This window comes from Callorhinus ursinus, unplaced genomic scaffold (assembly GCF_003265705.2).
Source record: "Callorhinus ursinus isolate GAN/ISIS: 27379988/994484 unplaced genomic scaffold, GSC_fseal_2.0 scaffold11, whole genome shotgun sequence".
NCBI classification, from domain to species: domain Eukaryota; kingdom Metazoa; phylum Chordata; class Mammalia; order Carnivora; family Otariidae; genus Callorhinus; species Callorhinus ursinus.
This window is the reverse complement of record NW_027397073.1, coordinates 23,601,934-23,623,653: the sequence shown is the minus strand read 5'-3', so window position 1 is coordinate 23,623,653 and position 21,720 is coordinate 23,601,934. Positions and strand designations below refer to the sequence as shown.

At 49.5% G+C, this 21,720-nt stretch overlaps 1 protein-coding gene across 1 annotated transcript in view; it reads right to left on the bottom strand.

The window, feature by feature from the left end:
* MYO5B (myosin VB) overlaps window positions 1-4,552 on the bottom strand; it is a 345,264-nt gene extending 340,712 nt beyond the window's left edge. The window contains exon 1 of the mRNA XM_025886612.2: window positions 4,075-4,552. Within this exon, the coding sequence (XP_025742397.2) occupies window positions 4,075-4,101 (27 nt within the window). The 5' untranslated portion in view covers window positions 4,102-4,552. The remainder of the gene's footprint in view (window positions 1-4,074) is intronic.
* Window positions 4,553-21,720: the final 17,168 nt, after the last annotated feature.

The following is a 21,720-nucleotide window of genomic DNA, read 5'->3' as shown; positions in this document are numbered from 1 at the left end:
GAATTGGAGGGGGAGACGAACCATGAGACACCATGGACCCAAACTGAGGGTTCTAGAGAGGAGGAGGGTAGGGGGATGGGTTAGCCTGGTGATGGGTATTAAAGAGGGCACGTACCGAATGGAGCACTGGGTGTTATACAAAACAATGAATCATGGAACACTACATCAAAAAATAATGGTGACACAAAATTAAAAAATAAAAATAAAGGGCTGTTCGGGGCACGGGGTGTGTATTCAGGCTCCAGGAACCTTGGACAGAGAGAGGTGCTACCGGGAGTGAACAAGCACCAGGTAGTATACAGAAGAGTCAAGGGCTTTTCTGAAATATCATTTGGGAGCCAACAGGAGGAGTTTGACTCCTTAGTGCTTCCAAGGGTGGGGCAGGTAGGTACAGAGGCTGGCAGCTCCTGCAGTTTTCCAGACAGATACTTGGGAGACACCTGCATACCGGATGCATAGGTATGCTTTCCAGATGGACACCTGGGAGACACCTGAATACCGGATGCCTAGGTAAAGCAGAGACAAAACCCCCACTAACATACACACGGTGGATCCACCAAGAAACTAACAGCGCACTCAAACATCCACTTGTCATTTAAAAATCAACCAGAAAATGGTTTGATGGTACTTCTTTCAGTCCGGGGATTTCCCCATCACTCTTCTGGGTAAAATCAAAACAGCCTACTCAAAGACTCAACTGTCATGGAACACTGCACCAAAAACTAATGATGTAATATATGGTGATTAACATAACAATAAAAAATTTAAAAAAAAAAGGACTCAACTGAAAGAGCAATACTTATAGAAGGGTTATTCTGGATGAAAACTTAAGTCAGACTATTTTCTGCAATTACCACAATCAAGTTGTACTTCCCAGGCTTGCACATGCTCAGGTGTCTTCCTCGGGCCTGTACAAATCAAATCAGCCCATGTTTCCAACCCACAGGAAAAAAAAATTATGACTACTCCCCACATACATGCCATTTGTGACAGGACCGCCCACTGTCAGCTCCAGCTTTCTGTGAAGAGTAAAGGAGGCTGACTCACCTTGACCTCACCCTCAGAGTGTCTGGCATGGACTCTAATCTTTTCCCACCCAGAAAAGTCTCACTAGAGAGAGAACAATTTCTCAAAGGTGAGGTGTTGGGTCTTCCGAAAACAGGCATGCCTTTATTAACAGGAAGTAACCATCGTCAGGAACTAAAAACTCCAAAAAAAAAAAAGTAATTCACATAGCATGAGAGCCTCCCTTTGGAGCATGCAGATAGGCAGACACCAAGAAAATAGTACCTTGGGAGGGGGGAAAGGAAGTCTTTTCTGGAATATGTAGGAATAGACGAATATACTAAGTTCTTACCTGAAACTGTACTTTCAGGTTAATTTATGCACGTAAAAGGTCCACTTCCAATATCTTCCAACTAGGTCACTAAAGCAACAGGTATAGTCCTAAAGGGCTTTAATATTTCCATCCCACTTATAAATGCTGTTGACATAATGGATAATTATTTCCATCATGCATAATACATTACAGTGCATGCCTGGATCCCGCATTCATCACGTTAGACTAGCCCAGCAAGTTAAAAGGGGGAACATTGACTTTTAATACACTGAAATGAACAAACCATCTAAGAAAATGAATCGGAGTAGCAGGACGATTTCTCTGTGTAATTTGTGATTCATACGCATACTGAGAATCCAGCCTAGCAAGTAGGGTGATAATGGTTAGGAAACAATGCAACTGCTTCTCCTAGTAAAACTTAAGTCTAACTCTGACAAAGAACTGCTCAAACTTCAGTCTGGAAGCTACTGGGTGAGCCACAGAAAGTCTCCATTTCAGATTCATCTACCTAAAAGTGATTAAGAACAAGAAACCCACTAACATGGCCAGGTAAAGCCACCCAGCCCTATAAAGGCATTCTAATACTTTGAGTTGTGTCAAACCCTCAACACCCATGAAGCCACTTTAAGTGACTTGTGTGTTCTCCCAAGACGTTTTCCTTTGGATAGTGTCGTTACCACAAGCCCAGAAAATTACCCTCAAACTTCGGGTGGACTTCCACTAGCGTTCATTTCTAACAGTTACTATGCAATACACTCATTATAACAGGAAATATACTCATTTCCAACAAGAAAAAAAAAAAAAGAGGTTCTTCCCCTTAAAGTGTGATCAAAAACAATGCGATCTTGTTTTTCAAGATCAGGGCTTCAAAAGTTAGATTTATTCAGTTATCCATTAGCTTCACATAACAGCAATTATCTGACGAAGGACTTGGGGGATACATTGCAGGTATGGGCCGTTGAGGCACTCGTTTTATTTGGCAGTCTAGTAGTATCTCCGTGCACTTCTGTGTGTTAAAGCTTCAGCGTTTCACACTCTAAATTCGGGTGTCTTCCCCACCCCTCCGAGGGGATTCAGCTCTAGTCCAAGTTCCTGACAACCCGCCTCGCGGAAAGACAAAGCCGAAGCTTTAAGGGCTCCTCCCAAGACGCACAGGAGTAAAGCTGGTGGGGCCTTTGATTTCAAAGTCAGAAGCGCCAGAGATTTTCAACCTAACCCCCCCCTCCCCCCCCCCCCCCCCCCCCCCCGCCCGCCCGCCACCTTTCCCCCACCTCACCCGCCTCCCCCCCCCCCCCCCCCCTTTCCAGCAGCTGTCGCCCATCTGCAAGGCCGGCCAGAGCCCTAGCGGGGGTGGAGTAGGTGTCTGAGGCTGCCGCGACCCACCCTCAGCCACGATGCAACCTCTGCAGCCACCTTTTGAGCGTCATCCCCGCTCGGCTCTATCTTCCCAAGAGAATTGAGAAAACTGGTCCAGCGACTCGGCCAGCCCACCCAGCCGCAGAGCGCGCCCACGCGCAGGGCAGCTGGGAGCAAGAACCAGGTGAGGATGCGGAAGTGGCTCTTCCTCCCCACCTAGACCTGTTGGCCCGGGCGGGTCTCCTGCAAATCGCACACCCTTGCGCGCACCGCGCCCCCCCCCCCAGACCCACACCCACTCTGCACGCAGACGGACGCAAAAGACGCTGTCAAACGGGTCACAGCCCCGGAAAAGCCCGGGCGTGCAAACCTCAAACTTACTGAAGGGGGGAGGGGCACGTGCTTAAAGGCCCCAGCCCCTCGCCGTCCCCGCCGAGCTGAAACCCGAGCGGGGCCCGGCGGCGGCCGCTGAGCGGCAGCGGGCGCTCGCGGAGGCAGCCGCTTGTCCCAAACTTTAAACTGCCGCGGAAGCAGGGCGTCTCCACCCAGCCGCACCTGTTCCCGGCCGCGGGGGCCGAGCCCCGCACATCCCTGCTGACCTTGAGGGCATCCTGGATAATCCACACACCACGCCCAGGTCAGCGTTCCTCCAACCCCCTTCCCATCCGTAACTGAAGCCTTCCTGGTACCCACGCAGAGGGGCCGCCTTCAGCCGCCCACCCCCGGCAAATTAAGAACGCGCCTCCCTGGGGTCTCAGCAGATCCTTCGAGCATCTCACTTGACCCGTTGCTTATCTCCCCCTCCGCTCCCCCCGCCGCAAGCCCCTCACAGCAGAAGAGGTCCCCTTCTCTCCACCCCAAGTGGGCTAACATGCCCTACGTGCGGAGTCTCCCCCCACCCCACGGGTGCGCTGGAGCAAAGAAAGCCTTAGAGGGGCGCCCTTGGGAGCTGCCGCTGCAGAGCCGCTGGAGCGGGGTCCACGGGCAGGGGAGGGGGCGGCAGCGGGGCTGTCCCCACGCGCCGGGCTCCGCGCTGGCACGGACGGCCCCCCTCCCCCACGGACCGGGAAACGCAGCACAGCCAGGCGAGGAAAGCGATAGCAGGGCGTCGGGGAGGGGGCGAGAAGCCCCGGCCGGGGTCAGAGCTGCCGAGTGGGCGCCGCCGGGAGCCGCGGCCGGTGAGCGCAGGACGCTCCCGGAGCAGCCAAACTTTCTCTGCCACCCGAAGTTCTAGGCGCCGGGGAGGAAGCGATGGGGAGGCTGCCAGGCAGCTCCCAGGACTGCAGGAGAGGGCGACCCCGAGGGCCGCGGCGGCCGGGAGCGCGCCGCCCTCGCCCTCACCTGGGCCGCCGGGACCGCGGCGCGCGGCCCGCACTCACCTGGCTGTAGAGCTCGCTGACCGACATGACCCCGAGGGCAGGCCCGAGCCGGGGCACCGTGCCTGGCGTGCGGCCCTCGCTCGTGCCCCGCTGGGCGGCAGGTCCCGACTCCTCTCCGCCCGCCGGCTCTCAGTCCACAGCCGGCCCGCCTGGCGCCATCTTCCCGGGCCGGCCAAGAGTTTCCCGGTGTCTCGTCGCTTTCCCCTGGACCTGCCCCGCCGGCTTCCTGGAGGCGCCGCGGCCCGCTCGCTCCCGGCCGGCGCGACCTTTACTCCCGCGGTGGCGGCGCCGCTGCGGCCGGGCAGGAGTTGCGGGCGGGGGAGGAGGCAGCGCGGCGCCGCTCCCCGCTCAGGTATGGGAGGAGGTGCTGGCGCCCAGGAGGGAGGACCGGAGGCAGGGAGGGCGGGCCGCGGAGCAGGCAGCGGGTACGCTGCGGCCGCCGCCTTTGAGCCCTGCCGGGGGCCGGGCTGGACGCGCCCTCCGGCGCCCCCGCCGCAGCGGGGTCCACGGGGCCGGGGGCGGGGCCGGGCGAGGAGCTGGCGCCGGCCGCCCCCTGCTGGCCGCCGAGCGCACGCCGGCACAGGTGCGCGCCGGCTGCTGCACCTGCCGCGCCTCGCTCCCCTTGCTCTCGGCAGAAACTGGGCAGGGAAAGCGGAGACAAGAAAGAGAATTAACAGAGGGCGAGGGGAGGAGAGAGGGAGGAAATAGAGAAATGAGAGTCTACGGCTGAAAGCTTCCATACATTTGCCTCCGGACTTTACGTGGCTGCGTTCAACGTTCTCATTACTTAAAATTCAGTTCTGTCATGGCATGTTATAAAAGACGATTTGGCTATACCAACGATGGTCTCCGTCAAACCGAGCTCCGTGGGCTGAAGTCCTTACTAGAAAAGTGGGATTCGTAGCTTCTCTACTTGTTTTGCCTGTTCACCCACGGCTTCCAGCTAGACTCCGAGCCGCCCCCACCCCCACCAGAGGATTGTTGTTCGCTTTTCAGGAAAGTCTCGCATTTTCTTCTCTTACATGCGCCCTCTCCATCTCTCTGCCACTTTCTACCTCATTTTGGTCCCCCATCCTCCCCCCCCGCCCGCTAATGGCATTTGGCTGCCTGCAGCAGCTTCTGCCCCCCCTCTACCTGTAGTAAATAAGGAAACAGCCTAAAGGAAAGTAGCTGGTAGGAACTGGCGGAGGGAAAGCAGGTACTGTAGAAGAAAGGGACCTTAACTTATCTGAAGATGGCCTCTGAGGGTAGTTCTCAGCTGGAGTATGTGTGTATCGCCGCTGCAGAAACGGTTCTGGAGCCTCAGGCCATGGAAGGTGCTTCTTAAACTCTCCCCCCATTTAAGACTTTCCCACGTGGAATCCAGGACCTCAATTTAATTCACCTGCCCAGCCCTTCACAACTGTGCCTCAATGAGAATTACCTAGGGAGATTTACCAGATCCAAGGAAAGAAGCCTACCCTCATGAATTCTGATTGGTAAACAGTGGGACCCTAGTGTCTGAATCTTTAAGCTCCTCCATAATTCTAAAAGACTGGACTTCCAAGGTTGACAAATGCAGTGACCAAAGCTTGGAGAACTCTCCTTGGATTTGAAATGGAGCTCTTCATATCACTGGCTAGAGCAGAAAGGAAATGGCTCCACCACTTATCTCTCACTCAAAAATCTGGCTGCATAGTTTCCTTTCCTGTTTTCTAGTAGTTCTCCAAGTGTGACCCCCAGGGCTAGCAGCATCACCTGGGAAGTTTAGAGCTACAAATTGTGAGGCCTCAGATTTACTAAATCAGACAGGGTGGGGATGGAGCCAGCACTGTTTTCATACCTTTCTAAGGGATTCTCCCCTTTGGGGTAAAGAAAGGCCCCTTGCTAAAGCTCAGTCCCCACCTCTGCTCTGGACATTCTTGGCTTCACCACCATGCTCCGTCAGGGGTCTCACCTGTACCAGCAACTCCTTCTCTGTTCTCCTTTCCTGCTAAACTTCAGGTGGTAGATCGTACTAGCTGGCTCCCCTTAAACCCAGTCCTCCATAATTCATGGGTTCTCAACACTTTCTGCAGTTTTACAAAAACAAATGCCTTGTGCCCACTCCCAGAAATTCTGATTTAAGTTGTCTGGGGTGCTTCCTGGGTAAATGGATTTTTAAGAGCTCCCAGGTCATTCTGATGACAGCCAAGGTTAAGAATTGCAGCTTTAGTCCCTTCCTAAATGATTCCACTCACCCCCCATCCTATTGAAGTTGTCCTCTCCCTCTGAAGCATGGGGTAGTAAATGACTCTCCCCACTCAGGTTCCACCATCTCCTTAGCATCTCTCATTTTTCTCTTGTTTTCCCAGCCTCTCTAACCATACCTTCGTGATGTCCTTTAACTGTCTGCTGGTTCTTCAATAAAACTGTGGCCCATTTCCCAGATCTCTTCTTTCTCATCCACACCCCCCATTTTGCCTCTCACTGCATTGTTAATTCTTGAATCTAATTCTGACCTTACTGTAGACCCACCTTTCCACCTGCCCAATAGACAAAGTTAGCAATCCCACTAGGACCTAGCATTAGCCTGAAACTCATTTGTTTCCATCTGTCCTCCCCACGCCCAACCTGCCTCCAAACTTCTTGCTTCCATCGCACCTGGCACAGATTAAAATCTCAGTTCATGCTGACTGAACTGAATCACCTCCCTGAGGAGAATCCTACTCTTGGCCAGGGCTTTGTGAATTTCTAGTCTCAAAATCAGATACGGTCTTTCCCTCCTTTGAATAACAATAAAGACATTTTAAAACTTACTTTGTGCCAGGAAACTTGCCACCTGCTTTCTTTCTGTGATCTTGTCTGAGCCTCAGAGCAACCCTATAAAGGAGGTTTGAATAATAAATCTGTTTCACAGCTGAGGAAGGCGAGGCTGGTGGAAGGAACATTCTAGATCAAGAGAACAGGCCCTCAACTACACTGTCTCACTCTAGAGCCTAAGCACTTACTTTTATGCTGGTGGTTCTTTACTGTTAATGTGTATCAGGATGATGAGGTACCAGGCGGTGCTAATTTGGCTGGTCCACGTGTGGTCCATGAGTCTGCGTGTTTAATGAGTACCCCAGCTGGTGTAGGGGCAGTTCAAACTGAATCCTCCCAATAGGTAAATGAGTGAGTGAGCGTGAGTGAGCATGGAAGTGGATTCCTTGCTAGTTGAGCCTCCAGACGGGACTTGAAGACCACAGCCCCACTTGACACTTTGTTTGTAGCCACATGAAACATCCTCAAGCAGAGGATTCAGAAAAGCTGTTAAGGAAACATAATAAAGTCTGGGACCTGCAGAAACTGTGGGGTAATAAGTGGGTGTTGTTTGAAACCACTGAGCTTTGGGGTGCTTTGTGATGCACCAAAAAATGACTAATAAAATCACCTACAAAAAGTGTTGTGTGATGACTGGCTTACTGGTAAGAACTTCTTCCCAGCAATTTTCTCTCATCCCCTTGTTGGCAGGTTGCTTTCCCAAATGCTCCTACCTGCAAGGCAGCCATCTCCTTACTGGAGTGGGTAGTCCCCTGGTGTATGCCAAGACATTTCAAGGAGTTCTATTCCATAATCTGTTTTAAGGAAGTCAGTGTCCAGATCCTAAATCTCCATATGCACTGGCAAAACAGAACACTGATTTGCCAACAAACAGGCCTGCGGTGAGGGGGGCTCATTGTCAGATCTCCCTCCTCCCTTCTCAAAAGAAAGGTGCATTTCTCAGTCCTCCTGAGGAGTAGGATCGTGCTTTGCTTGGGGAGCAAGAGCGTCCAGGACGCCAAACAGAAGGACCGTTAGAAACTTTGGTGCTGATAACGTGAGTGGCCTTCCTGAAGGGGTCATGTATCCTATGCAGGGCAGGTGGATTCCAATTCTGTTATCAACAAAATTGAAGGAGGACCCAAACCCGTTGTCAGCCAGCAGATTGTCTTCTTTAAAAGATTTATTTATTTGATGGGGCGCCTGGGTGGCTCAGTCCTTAAGCGTCTGCCTTCAGCTCAGGTCATGATCTCAGGGTCCTGGGATCGAGCCCCATATCGGCCTCCCTACTCACTGGGGAGTCTGCTTCTCCCTCTCCTTCTGCTGATCTCTCGCTCATGCTCTCCCTCAAATAAATGAATAAAATCTTTAAAAATAAATAAAAGATTTATTTGAGAGAGAGTGCACATGACCTGGGGGGGGTAGGGAGAGGAAGAGAGAGAAGCAGACTCTGCTCAGTGCTAACCCAAGGGGGCTTGATCCCAGGACCCAGAGATCATGACTTGAGCCAAAATCAAGTCATATGTTTAACCAACTGAGCCACCCAGGCACCCCTATCAGCCGACAGATTATTAAAAATAATTTTCTGATGAATCACTATGTGATTTTTTGGCAACTCTAAAGGAATTCAAAGAATTCAGGGACAGTGTTCTAATAGAAATTCCTTTCCCATCTATTAATGTATGTAAACAAATATATAGCACCTATGTCTATAATGAAAATCAGAATAGATTTTTGAGGTTGTATAAAAACACCATCTGTGTTAATTCAGTTCAGGATAATGTTAATACTAGACCACTAGAAATGGTTTAAAATATATTAGTTTATATACAGATATTTGTTATAGGTAAGTATGATAGGGTGTTTGTTAAAAGAGTTTCTAGCATAAACATGTGGGCTAAAATTCTGTAAGGAAAGTGGAATGGAATTTCAAGCTCAAGAAAAAAATGAATAAAGAATTTGTGTGTTCTCTTTAACGAGCAACAGAGGGTATCAAATTGCTGTGGCAGTGACAACCCACTGAATCCACTTAAAGTTTATGAGTTTTATTTTAAGCTGACAATATGTACAATATGCCAAAAATGGCATCTGTTGCAACTATCTAAACTTATTAAAATTTTGGTTATTAAACTAAAAATGTGTGGAGACATAACATGGTTTTTCAAAATCCCTTTGGAGAGCCTAGAAAGCAAGAAAGTCCAAAGCCCATTGAGCAAAGGGCAGCCTCTTGCCCAAACTACCAAATTACGTCTTTATTAGGAATTTAGGATTTAAAATGGCATTAACTGGGGCACCCGGCTGGCTCAGTCGGTAGAGCATGCAACTCTTGCTTTTGAGGTGGTGAGTTCAAGCCCCACATTGGGCTTAGAGCTTACTTAAAATAATAATAATAATAATAATAATAATAATAGGGACACCTGGGTGGCTCAGTCGGTTGGGCATCTGCCTTCGGCTCAGGTCATGATCCCAGGGTCCGGGGATCGAGCCCTGCTTCATCGCATTGGGCTCCCTGCTCAACGAGAAGCCTGCTTCTCCCTCTCCCTCTGCCCCTCCCCCCTGCTCATGTGCTTGCTCTCTCTCTCTCTCTCAAATAAAAAAAATAATAATAAAATAAAATGGCATTAACAGCCTTGGTGCTGTGGAACACTTTCAGCTTTGCGGTTTCTTCAGGGTCATCTCTGAGTTTTTCTGAGGGCAAGGCAGATTTATTTTTCCCCTGTTCTAAGTTAGCACTCAGCCCATGAGCACCTCAACAGTGACTTCTGTTACCCTCCATATAGGGAGACCCTGACACTGAACCCAACCTGGATTCCTGCACTCCCGGGTGGGGTGGAGGCAAGCAGTGAGGAGTGGGGGAGCCCTACCACGTGGGGATGGTTGAAGACGTGGCAGGGAGAGGTGGGGGAGAGAAAGGACTCGGGGCCCTGAGGAATGCGGAGGGCTGGGTACCCCAACCAGAGAAATGGGGGCGTCGTAACTGTTTTCAAATACTTGAAAATCTGTCATGCAAAAGAGAGATTAGGCTGGTCCTGCCTCTTGGAGGCCAGACTCAGACCGCAGGGAGGAAGTTAGATAGAGGACAACCACAAAGATCAAGTACAACATTCTAATCAGGAAAACTGCTTAAGAGAGAAACTGGCCTCTGATGAGGAAGCGAGTGTGCTGTCCTGGGAGTAATTCAAGCAGAGGCTGGATCGCTGTCAAGGTTGCTATAGATTCTGCCACGGGGAGGGAGGCTGGGCTGTACCACTCCCCCCTGGGGCATGGGCTCTGCTTAGCTGCCCTCTATCCGCCTCGCTCCTGACACCAAAGAGAGTCTAGACCTGTTGTCACAAATGCCGTATTGAGAAGCTCAAGGGAAGAAAAGCCCCATCTCAAAGCTTGCTCCTTGGGAAGGTTTGATATCAATCCTTTGCAATCAGTAAGACTGTAAATCCTTTGTTCTCTTCAGTGGGTTTCATTTAAAGCTTGGCTTTAATCCCAAATGGAATGAAGGGTTTTGCTTCCTACGAGGCACCCTGACTGCTGCAAAAGAGTTAGATTCTTTTCTTGGGGGAAGAGGGAGAGAAAAGGGTGGAATTTACACTCTCCCAGAACCCCCAAAATCTCTGCTCACGGAAGCTGTTCACAGGACCAAGGGCTGCTATATAAATGACTGTAATGACCCCCAGAATGGAATGGCATATCTACCAGAGCTTGAACAGAGAGAAGGGAGAAGAAAAATGAGGTGGTGTGGATCAAAGAAAATGCAAAGTAAGGGCCTGCGTGCCACAGTCTACATATCCTGCTAAAGTGACCCTGAGCCCCTGGTCCTCGGATCACTGCCCCTCACCCTGGCCTGCTCTCAGGGAACCAGAGGCAGATCGCTCTGCGGAGGATGGCCAGGGCCACAGTTAAGTTCTAGCCCCAGCATCTTGCGCCCTCTTCTGGACACTTTTCCCAACAGCCAGTTTTATTTTTGCTTTTTCTCTCATTTTCTGTATTCCGTAATTCCCTGATCTTTGAAAGTCATAACTGGAAGGGCCTCAAGGAGATCGATGGCCACCCTTCTCGTGTGACAAGTGGGAAAACTGACGCTCAGAGAGGAGGTGGGAGCTGCCCAAAGCCGCAGAGCTTGTTGGCGGCCCAGCAGCTCTTGGCCTGGACATTTCTGAGAAGAACTAAGAAGTGGAGGCTCACAAGCCCTGCCTGAGGGACAGAGAATTTCACTCACAGTCTCTCCCCACTTGCCTGGCTCAGAAAGCATACCCTTCAGTCCATATCACCCATCAATAAATCAAACCTAAACCATCAAACAGACATCTTGCTGTGGGGCCCAAGCTGCTCCCTGATTCCAGATGAGACTTTTCTCACATCCTAAGATGAAGTAAGGGGGAATCAGAGCCAGAGGCTGTCTGAGGATGGATCTCGGGGCTTCTGTTAATTACCCAGTCTAGTCAATTAATACAACCTGCCTAGAAAATGCTTTCTGTTTCCAAATCCTACCCATCCTTTAAGGCCATGATTCTCCATCTTGGTGACACATCCACGTGACCTGGGAATTGCTTCACAAAGCCTGACCCCCATATCTCCTCTCAGAAGCTCCAATTTATTTGTTCTGGGGCATGGTATTTAAACACTCCCCAGGTAATTCTAGAACGGAGCCAAGATCAAGAACCTCTGAGTTAGAATTACCTCCCGCATCCCACCTCCTCCAGGAAGCCTTCTGGCACTACATGGATGTGTTTCTATTCTATTGGGTACCAGAAATTGGTGATATCTATAATATACTTTGGAATACTTCAGTATACACAGTTAGTTTGAGCTTTAATTCTGGGGGTAGCCAGGTAACCTGCTATTTACATTGCAGAGGGGCCGCCTGGCATATCAGAAAAGGCCACATTCCATACAGAACCACAAGTCTTTCCACTATTCACAGCTCAATCAATAACCAAGTCTTGGCTAGTTAGCATAATGGAAGTCCTAATGAGTTTTTATTGGTGAAACTGGTGACTTCTCAAATAGCAAGATGGATGCTAGGAAGAAGCTCTCTTTGGTGAAATTAAAGGTCCTCAAAATTTGGGGAGTGGTCAGAGACACTCCTCACCCTTGCTGAAATAAGCCACAACAAGAATCCTGAGTGCTCGGCAACCCGTCATTATGGTGGGTCCCCAAGCCTGCATCCTAATTTGGTCCAGTGTCCAGCCAGGGGTTCAGGAGGATTTCTGATTGTCTAATACTGACTAGAAGGCATAGAATCCTGCCTCAGAAATGTTGCAATGAATGTAGGTAAACCTCCAGGGACCCTGTCTTACAGGTGTGTCAGAGCCCCTAAAAGGTCAGCGGCTTGGGATTTTTATCAAGGTTACAAAGCCAGTCAGTTGCATGACTTCTCTACCTACTTTGCCAATGAAGGCTTGTTTAGTAAGTGTCCAAGTGTGGCAGAATTTGGACAGTCTTCTTTATAACCTGTAGCCACCACCTCAAGGTTGGTCAACTACTGTTATCTACCAAAAAGAACCCAATTGCAATGGATGACCAGATAAACCTAGATCATTTTCTCATGTTGAGTCTTGTTTGTATAATTCTGATTCTTCTTGAAAAATATTAGTGTAAACATTATTTATTAAATACCCACTATGGGGGCACCTGGGTAGCTCCCAGTCAGTTAAGCGTCTGCCTTCGGCTCAGGTCATGATCCCAGAGTCCTGGGATCAAGTCCCGCATCAGCCTCCTTGCTCAGTGGGGAACCTGCTTCTCCCTCTGCCTACCGCTCCCCCTGCTTCTGCATCCCCGTTTGTGTGCACACATGTTCTCTCTGACAAATAAATAAATAAAATCTTAAAAAAAAAAACACCATGTTTCAAGTACCCTACAAGAGACTAGATGTTTAGAGATAAATACAATGTGTTTTGGGGACTCATCTCAAACATGCAGCTGCCTTCTAGACGTTGCCACACGGTTATCTCAGGATATCTCCAACTTAACCTGCCTAAAACAAAAGTCTTTATTTTCACCTGCCACACACGTTCTTCACCAAATCTTAGCCATATGGATGTAGGACCCAGAAGTCATCTGGGTTCCTCCCTTTGTCTCAGTTCTCCGGTCTAATCCATCCGCAAGACTCCGCAGCTCAATCTCCAAAGCATGCCCCAGATCTGCCACCTTGTTCCATCTCTCCATCTCTGCTGCCACCACCCTCAGCCAGGCCCTGGCCACATCCTGCTGGACCCTGCGAAAGCCACCAGATTTGTCCCTTCATTTTCATCTACGCTTTTTTTTTTTTTTTAGGTTTTATTTATTTATTTGACAGAAGGAGACACAGCGAGAGAGGGAACACAAGCAGGGGGAGTGGAAGAGGGAGAAGCAGGCTTCCCGCAGAGCAGGGAGCCGAGCCAATGTGGGGCTCGATCCCAGGACCCTAGGACCATGACCTGAGCCTAAGGCAGATGCTTAATGACTGAGCCACCCAGGTGCCCTTCATCTACACTTCTGACCTCATCTCTTCCTGCCCCTCTCCTTCCTTTCTTTTTTTTGAGACAAAAAAAAGGAAAATTTATTTCGTGAAAGGGAAGATAGATATTGTAATCAATTAACCTTATTTAAAGGAGACCATAGGAGGCCTTAAGCTGGACCTCCTTTTCCCTGTTTATATTTTTACTGAGATAAAATTGGCAGATAACATTAGTTTCAGGTGTACACCATAATAATCCCAAATTTGCATTAATTGCAGACCGATCACCACAATGAGTCTAGTTGCCATTCATCACCACACAACGGACTCCCTTACTCCCTTTTAGCTCTTCTCCTTTCTTACTTTGCTCTTCCAGCCACCACCTTTCTGCTGCCAAACAGTGTCTCAGCTCAGGGTCTTTCAACGTGCTGACATGTGAGCCATTCACTTTTAGGCCCCAGATTTAAGGATGTACCAAATATCTCTGAGATATTTGAGAATCTCTGAGAATCAAGGCAATGTTTCAATGCAATAGTTAAAAAAACTAATGTAAAAAGTCCACGCCCCTTTATGCATGCTCTCTATATTTTTTTAAGGCTATTTTCTTCCCCAGGACATTCAAGGAGTGCAAAAGGATTGAAAAATCATAAAGTAAGTGTATTAAAACTCACATTAAGTTTAAATATCTTATTTATACTTGGATCAGGGCCCCCCCGAGACCACCTTCAGGTTTGATGATTCCTTAGGAGGACTCACAGGACTCAGAAGAGCTGTTATATTATTCATGGTTTGGGTTTATTACAGTGGAAGGATACAAACTAAAATCAACAAAGGAAAGAGGTGCATGGGGTGGTATCCAGGAGAGAACAGGCACAGGCTTCCCATTGTCCTGACCAGTGGACTCATAGGTGCAGCTCTTACTTCTCTCAGCAAGGATGTATGACAACATGTCACATGTCTGGTGGCCACCTAACAGCGTCCCAATAATATTTGCATCCCCAGCCTTGGCAGCTTTGGAGTGTGGGGATGCATATCATTTAGCATTTTATTTTTCTGCTCTAGCTGAATATTTATGGTTTGCTTCTATTTCAACATGTGTTACTCCATAAATCAGGCTGTAAAATTCTCACCAAGTTGCCTTTTGACTCAAGCATTTGGCCATTCCTGCTCTGGCTGGTCTTAAAGCTCGTTCCACAAGTGGTCAGGGCAGTAACTGTGCAGCTCCTGGCTGCCCACTGCTCACATCTCCAGTACCACCCGCAGGGAAGCTCCCCCCCTTCCCCGGGCTGCAACCAGTTTTAAGCCCAAGTCAATACATTGCCTAAGCGGGTCTTGACACTCCTTTGCCTTGAACTCCAGTTCTAGCCACTGGGATCCTGCTTTACTCCTTACAACCAAGCTTCTGTCACAGTCTGGTTATAGGGCCTGAACCCCCCTCTTGCCCTGGTGAATCTCCTCTCTGTCCTGTTCCCGGTGTCATACCCAGGTTTTTCTGGGAAAAGACTCGACCGCCCCACCACAGTCTTCCCCCTGGTCTCTGATCCCCATCTGTAAGCCCAGGTCTCATGCCTTCATCCCAATTTTTGCAGCATTTCCTCCCGGATGCCTGGACCTGTCCGGAATCCTGCTTCAGATTCCCGATGCTCTGATCTGCTCACCTGTCAAGATCCCCGGGACCCACCGCTGGGAGCTCCCCAGACTTCATGCTAAGCCTGGGGGATCTGTTTGGTTTGGGGGTCAGTGCTTCTTAATAACCTCCCACAGCATGCTGAGGGAGCCCTGAATGGTCATGAGAGGACCGCCAAAGTCTGATTACAATGTAAAATTTATTTTTGGTATGACCTCAGACACACACTTTGATGAACAGGATGCCCTTTGCTTTGATGGAGAGGTAAAAAATAGGGGACCCTGTTTGCTGGCACATTTCAGGCTGAGAGAGTAAGGGGCGTGGTCAAGCACTGTCCACAGGCAGGACATCCACACCGAGGGCCAGCCTGGGGGCTCGTGCAGACCTCTCGGGATGCCGGGCAGCTGCAGTAATGTCATGCAGTAGTCACCTCTGACCTGGGCTGGCTTCGCTCATTTCAGTCCTTCCAGATGCGCCAACAAATTTTCTCATATTTCCAGTGTGACTTGAAACATGCACAAAAAAGTTGAAGCAACATGATGGGTGCCAGTTTCACCCTCCCGGCACTGACCTGCAGCCGTCCATCGGCCCCTTCTTTACTGAAGTTGATCAGTAGCTCGGATGAGGATATTGCTGCCTGCTTGGCAATTATGAGCAAGCATCAAAATGCCCATTCCCTTTGCCCCAGAGATTCCACTCAGGGAATTTACATTCCTGATGTGCTCATGAGTTTATTCATGGCAGCCCATGATTTAAGATAACAAAAGCCTGGAAGCCGCCTGGAAGCCGCCCCGAAAGTCCATCCCCAGGAGTCTCCTGGTGGCACAAAGCCCCAAGCAGGATTGTCCATGAAGATGTTGGTCCAAACCAGGGTCCTAGCAGTCTCAGAGATTAGATTTCCCAAACATTCTCTGGTGAGAGTTGGGTATTGCACACACCAAGAATAGAGGAGTTGGAGTCAGAAAAGAGAGCGAGGAGAACCTGCTGTGGGTGGGGTGAAGAGGGGCAGCCATGTGTCTTCGTGGGAGAAAAAGGCATGAGAGATGGGGAGGGGGTAGGGGGGAGTCCTGCCCACTGGGTGCTGGGCTGCGTGGGGGTGGGGAAAGGCGAATGTCACAAGGTGGGGCCTGGGGGTGGGGAAGGGGACACAGGAACTGCCAGAGATAGAACTTGATTTTTGTATTTTTTACCACAGTAACCTGGGTGGCTTGGATGACTCTCTTGCAGGAAACATAATTTCTCTTCTAAGTAATAGAAGAGTCTCCCCTCTTCTTGACATTGCAGACACCTGCATTTAGCACACATTGTTAGGAAAGCACATTCAACCTGAATGATTACCTCCCTTGCTTTTTTACTGCACATAAATTTCTCCGGTTCTTGGCCCCAGACGTGGGATTTGATCTGCAGCATTTACGACGAAATGATTTGTTGTTTTGTGTTGTTGCCCTAAATCCTTGTCTGCGTCCATTTCCCCTGCCCCAGTTTTCCACACATCACCATGACCTGCCTCCAGCGTTTCTCCCCTAGTCAGGTGCCAGCCCAAGCCTTCTTCCCTGGGTCCCCGAGTCAGGTGCCAGCCCATGCCCGCTTCCCTGGGTCCCCGAGTCAGGTGCCAGCCCGTGCCCGCTTCCCTGGGTCCCCGAGTCAGGTGCCAGCCCAAGACTTCTTCCCTGGGTCCCTGAGTCAGGTGCCAACCCATGGCTTCTTCCCTGGGTCCCCAAGTCAGGTGCCAACCCATGGCTTCTTCCCTGGGTCCCCGAGTCAGGTGCCAGCCCAAGACTTCTTCCCTGGGTCCCTGAGTCAGGTGCCAACCCATGGCTTCTTCCCTGGGTCCCCAAGTCAGGTGCCCACCCATGGCTGCTTCCCTGGGTCCCCGAGTCAGGTGCCAGCCCATGCCCGCTTCCCTGGGTCCCCCAGTCAGGTGCCAACCCATGCCTGCTTCCCTGGGTCCCCGAGTCAGGTGCCAGCCCAAAACTTCTTCCCTGGGTCCCCGAGTCAGGTGCCAGCCCATGGCTTCTTCCCTGGGTCTCCAAGTCAGGTGCCAGCCCATGGCTGCTTCCCTGGGCTGCAGCAAGACTGCAGTTAGTCCTTTGGAGAAAGAGCTGGAGAGGCTACAGCTGGTTCCTGAGAGGCCCCGGAAGCTGGGGGCCCGCCAGAACAGAGCACTGTGCCTCAGTTTCCAGTGTAGGGAGAGGTGTGTGCCCGTATGCACAGCAGGGTTTTGGAATGTCACCCTGATTAATGGCATGCTAATTTCACACACACACACACACACACACACACACACACACACACACACACACCCTGGGCCAGCCAACCACAGGCAGACTGTAGGGAAATGGTGATGCTTCTCCCCCAGCCTTGCTCAGACTATATCTATAAACATTGAGAGCTGAGAACTGAATCCATAATCCCAGGACTCTTTCCATATGAATCTGGACCACTAAGCATTTATTCAAAGCCTACCATGGGCCTGGTGTTCATTTGGAGTCCATACCTCATTTTCTCGTGAGAATTCCCAACAGAATAGAGTTTTTATTTTTGCTTTTGCTTTTTATTTGAACTACGTGTTCTCTTCAAGTGATTCTAAGATACTACAAGTTATGTAGTTCAAAGTTCTGCAAGCTAAAGAAAAAAAAAGCTTCAAAAGTGGTATGCCTCACAGTGTTTGTTAGAAAGGGCACTGGAGGGCACCTGGGTGACTCCGTTAGTTGGGCGTCTGCCTTCAGCTCAGGTCACGAGACCGGGGTCTTGGGATCAAGCCCCACATCGGGCTTCCCTTGCAGGGAGCCTGTTTCTCCCTCTTCCTCTGCCTGGCACTTCCCCTGCTTGTGCTCTCTGTCAAATAAATAAATAAAATCTTTAAAAAAATAAAAAGAAAGAAAGAAAGGGCACTGGATTTGGAGCCAGATAACTCAAGTTCAAATCCTGACCTACCCAGCTGCCTGGCCTGAGGCCCTGGATTCCTTCATTTGTAAATTTTGTTTAATAATCCCTGCCTAGAAGAGAATGGATAAATAAGTTCTGGTATATTCATACAGTGGAGTACTACCCAACAGTAACAAAGAGCAAACTCCTGACATATGCAGCAACATGAAAGAATCACATAAAGTTTATCTTGATGGAAGAGACCAGTCACAGAAGACTACATTCTTTTGTTTTGTTTTGTTTTGTTTTGTTTTGTTTTGTTTTGTTTTGTTTTGTTTTAGAGAGAGAGAGAGTATGTGTGTGAGGTCGGGGGAGCCCAAGGTGGGGCTCAATCTCTTGACCCTGAGATCATGACCTGAGCTGAAATCAAGAGTCAGACACTCAACCAACTGAGCCCCCCAGGTGTCCCACAAAGGACTACATTCTGCATGAGATTCCATTTGTATGATGCTCCAGATCAGGCAAAACAGATGGGGGGTTGCTACAAGTTGGAATAGCGGTCACTTCTGAGGGGCACTGCCTGGGAAGGGGCATAATGCCGGCAATGTGCTAAGTGTGGGCTGGTGGGGTTATACAGGAGCAAACACGCCAAGATGCACCACACTGTGCACTTCACACGTTTTACTGTATGAATGTTGTACCTCAGTTGCAAACAGAAAAAAATTCCCCTGTCAAGTGCCCATGGCTGTGGTGAGGACCGTGTAAGATTAGACTTGCTTGTAAAACACCAATACATATGAATTGTTATTATTAAGTAATAATGCAGATGAACGATGTTAGAGCTTCGAGAAAGAAAGCCATACTGTTCTAGCCCAGCACTAACATGACTAGGAGTAGAAATTAAGAGCTTCTGGGATATTATATAATGTCACCAAAAGGATATGATGTTATGGTCTACAAGATTTCTGACATAGAGGTCTACACTTGGCATGTGTTGAGTGCTAACCCTGTGTATTGTCTCCTTTAATTTTCTAACAGTCGAGGTGGAGTTGTCCCCGATACCCTCAGTTATATGACCCCTCCCCAGCCTTGGATGTCAGTAGAGAATCCAGGCCCTGAGTCTCAAAGCTCCTGAGGCTCTGCAGGCACCCTCTTGACTGTCACCCAATGGTGCACCTTCTTCTTCCTTCAGTTAATGGTCCAAATGATTAGGTCTAGTAGTGTTAACCATACAATCAATACTGCACCTTACTGGAAAGGGAGGTAGGGTGGTCTGGTCATGACGCGTGCCTGAGGTGGGGTATGCAGTTACTGAAATTCAGCAGGAAATTTCTATTGAAATCTGGTGCAGTGTGGGAGATTTTCCTTTTTTCTTATTTCAGAAAATGGGACAGATTCTCCAACTGAGTTGAGTCCACTTCTGACTGTGACCTGCCCCTGACTCACCTCCAAATACTGTCTTCCCTCTCGAGGCCATCTATAGTCACCATGACCTACACGTCCAGCTCAAGTGCCACCTTTGCCCCAAAAATCTTCCTAGATAGCCTTACCCATAATAAACTTCTACCTTTTCCAGAAACCCAGAGCAGCTGTGGTGTGGCTCCGAAGTGTGACTCGGATGGTACTACCCCCCTCTCAGTCACCAAAAGCTCCTCCACCAAGTACTCCAAATAAACACAAAATCTTGGGCGCCTGGGTGGCTCAGTTGGTTAAGTGTCTGCCTTTGGCTCAGGTCATGATCTCAGGGCGTTAGGACTGAGTCCGAACTGGGCTCCCTGCTCAGCGGGGAGCCTGCTCGTCCCTCTCCCTCTGCCTGCCCGCCCTGCTCATGCTCTCTGGCTCACTCTCTCTCTCTCTCTCAAATGAATAGATTAAAAAACCTTTAAAAAAATAAAATAAACATAAAATCTAAACAAAACCTCTGTGCCACCACTCAAATGTACCTTCAAGATGTGTTCTCTGCCCCTGTCTTCCAACCTGGTGCCTCCCTTCGGCCAAGTGACACAGAAATTCTGGAGACTTTAAAAGAAGGCTCGGCAGGAAGTCTGTCCTATACACTTGATTATATTTAACACGGCCCTATTATATGTTGCCTTCTGTTGTTCGCGTTTATTTATTTTCCCAGGTCTTGGTCTTGGACAAGGGAAGAAACCATATCAGTCTTATATTGTTTGCTCCATGGGGTCTCACAGGGGGCTTGACAGAGCCAAGAGAGCACTGGTTACTAAAGATTTCCGGGGCTCCACTGAAAGCAGACTTTATTCTGCACATTCAGCAAGGTAACTTTACCGTATTATTTATAGGAGTGTGGCTGATAGTCATAATGAGTAATCGTGGGTGCTCTTATAATTGCATTTTTTTATTGATTTCTCCAGTTGTTAAAGGCAATTTATAAAAAGCCAATTGGACTTGAAGCCGTACCACTGCTATTTTCCATGGTAATACTGTATTTTCTCATTACTTCTTTAAAAACTGTACTCAGCACATTCTGTAGGCTGAGGAAATCAACTTCTCATCTGGAGCATGTATATCAATAAACATGTTTTAATTCCAATCACACGTCTCCCCAGTGTAGGATTAAGTTATTTCTCACTCTGTTCAAATGGCAATTGCAGTCTATTTATATACCAGATAATTAGTGTTTGCCACGGTCTTCCTTAGGTTGACAGCTGTGCGGTTGGTATTAACCCCTGAGGCAGCACAGGGCCACAGTCCTTTATCCAAAATTCTTGGGGCCAGATATGTGTGGGTTTTTTTTTTTTTTTAAGATTTTATTTATTTATCTGTCAGAGAGAGAGCACAAGCAGGGGGAGTGGGAGAGGGAGAAGCAGGTTTCCCGCGGAGCCGGGAGCCCGATGCGGGGCTCGATCCCAGGACCCTGGGATCATGGGACCTGAGCCGAAGGCAGACACTCAACCACTGAGCCACCCAGGCGTCCCAGTTTTGGGATTCTACATTTTTTCGAGTTTAGAAACATAAGTAGATTCCTAAGCCATAGGTTTTATAATACCCTCAGTGAGAGCTGGGGCAGTGCCCAGTAATCAAAAACAGTAGTAGTTCTGTGGTAAAACCTAGTGAGGTCATCTTAAGTAGTTCTACACTCGTGTTGGTCAGGTTTTGCTGCTAAATGACGTTTAGCATCAGGCTTTCTGGTTTCCAAGCTTTTTGGATGGTGCCGTGGTAGATGAGAGTTGGTGGGCTGGTCTCCTAAGGTGTTCCTGGAGCAGGCCACTGGGTTTGTGAGACTTTCCAGACCCTGGGCACCCCCCGGGCCCATGCATCACTCATTCATTCGGGCATTCCAATTCCAATTCAGCGAACATCTGTCGAGGAGTTTCGATGTGCGGGGCACCGTCCTAGGTGCCGTGAGAGATTTCAAGGGGAATAAGAGTGCTCCGTATCAGGCTGCCTGGGCTGCCATCACGAGGTACCACGGCTGTGGGGCTTGAACCACAGACACTTATTTTCTCACAGATCTGGAGGCTGGAAGTCCAAGATCAAGGTGCCGACGGGCTGCTGGTTTCTGGTGAGGCTTCCCTTTCGGGCTTGAAGATGGTCTACCTCCCCACTGCACCCTCGCGTGCTGCCTCTCTGTGCGTGCAGAGCGCGGGCGATCTCTGCTGTCTCCTCATCTTCTTACTGGGACACCAGCCTTATCTGATGAGGGCCCCGCGCTTATGACCTCATTAAACCTCATTGCCTCATAAAAGCCCTACCTCTCAATAGTCACACTGGGGGACAGGGCTTTAGCATAGCATTGGGTGGGGGACACAACTCGGTTCCTAGCTGGCTCTTTCCCTCTCAGAGAGCTCACAGTCTAGCGGTAGACCCCGGCCAGAGCACAACTAACCTGCTAAAATCTGTGATGAAAAGCAAAGAGAAACACAGAGCTGGGGCGGAGCAGGGACATGGCAGGGGGCACGACAGCCTGAAGCAACGCTGAGTGAAGGCAGAGCCG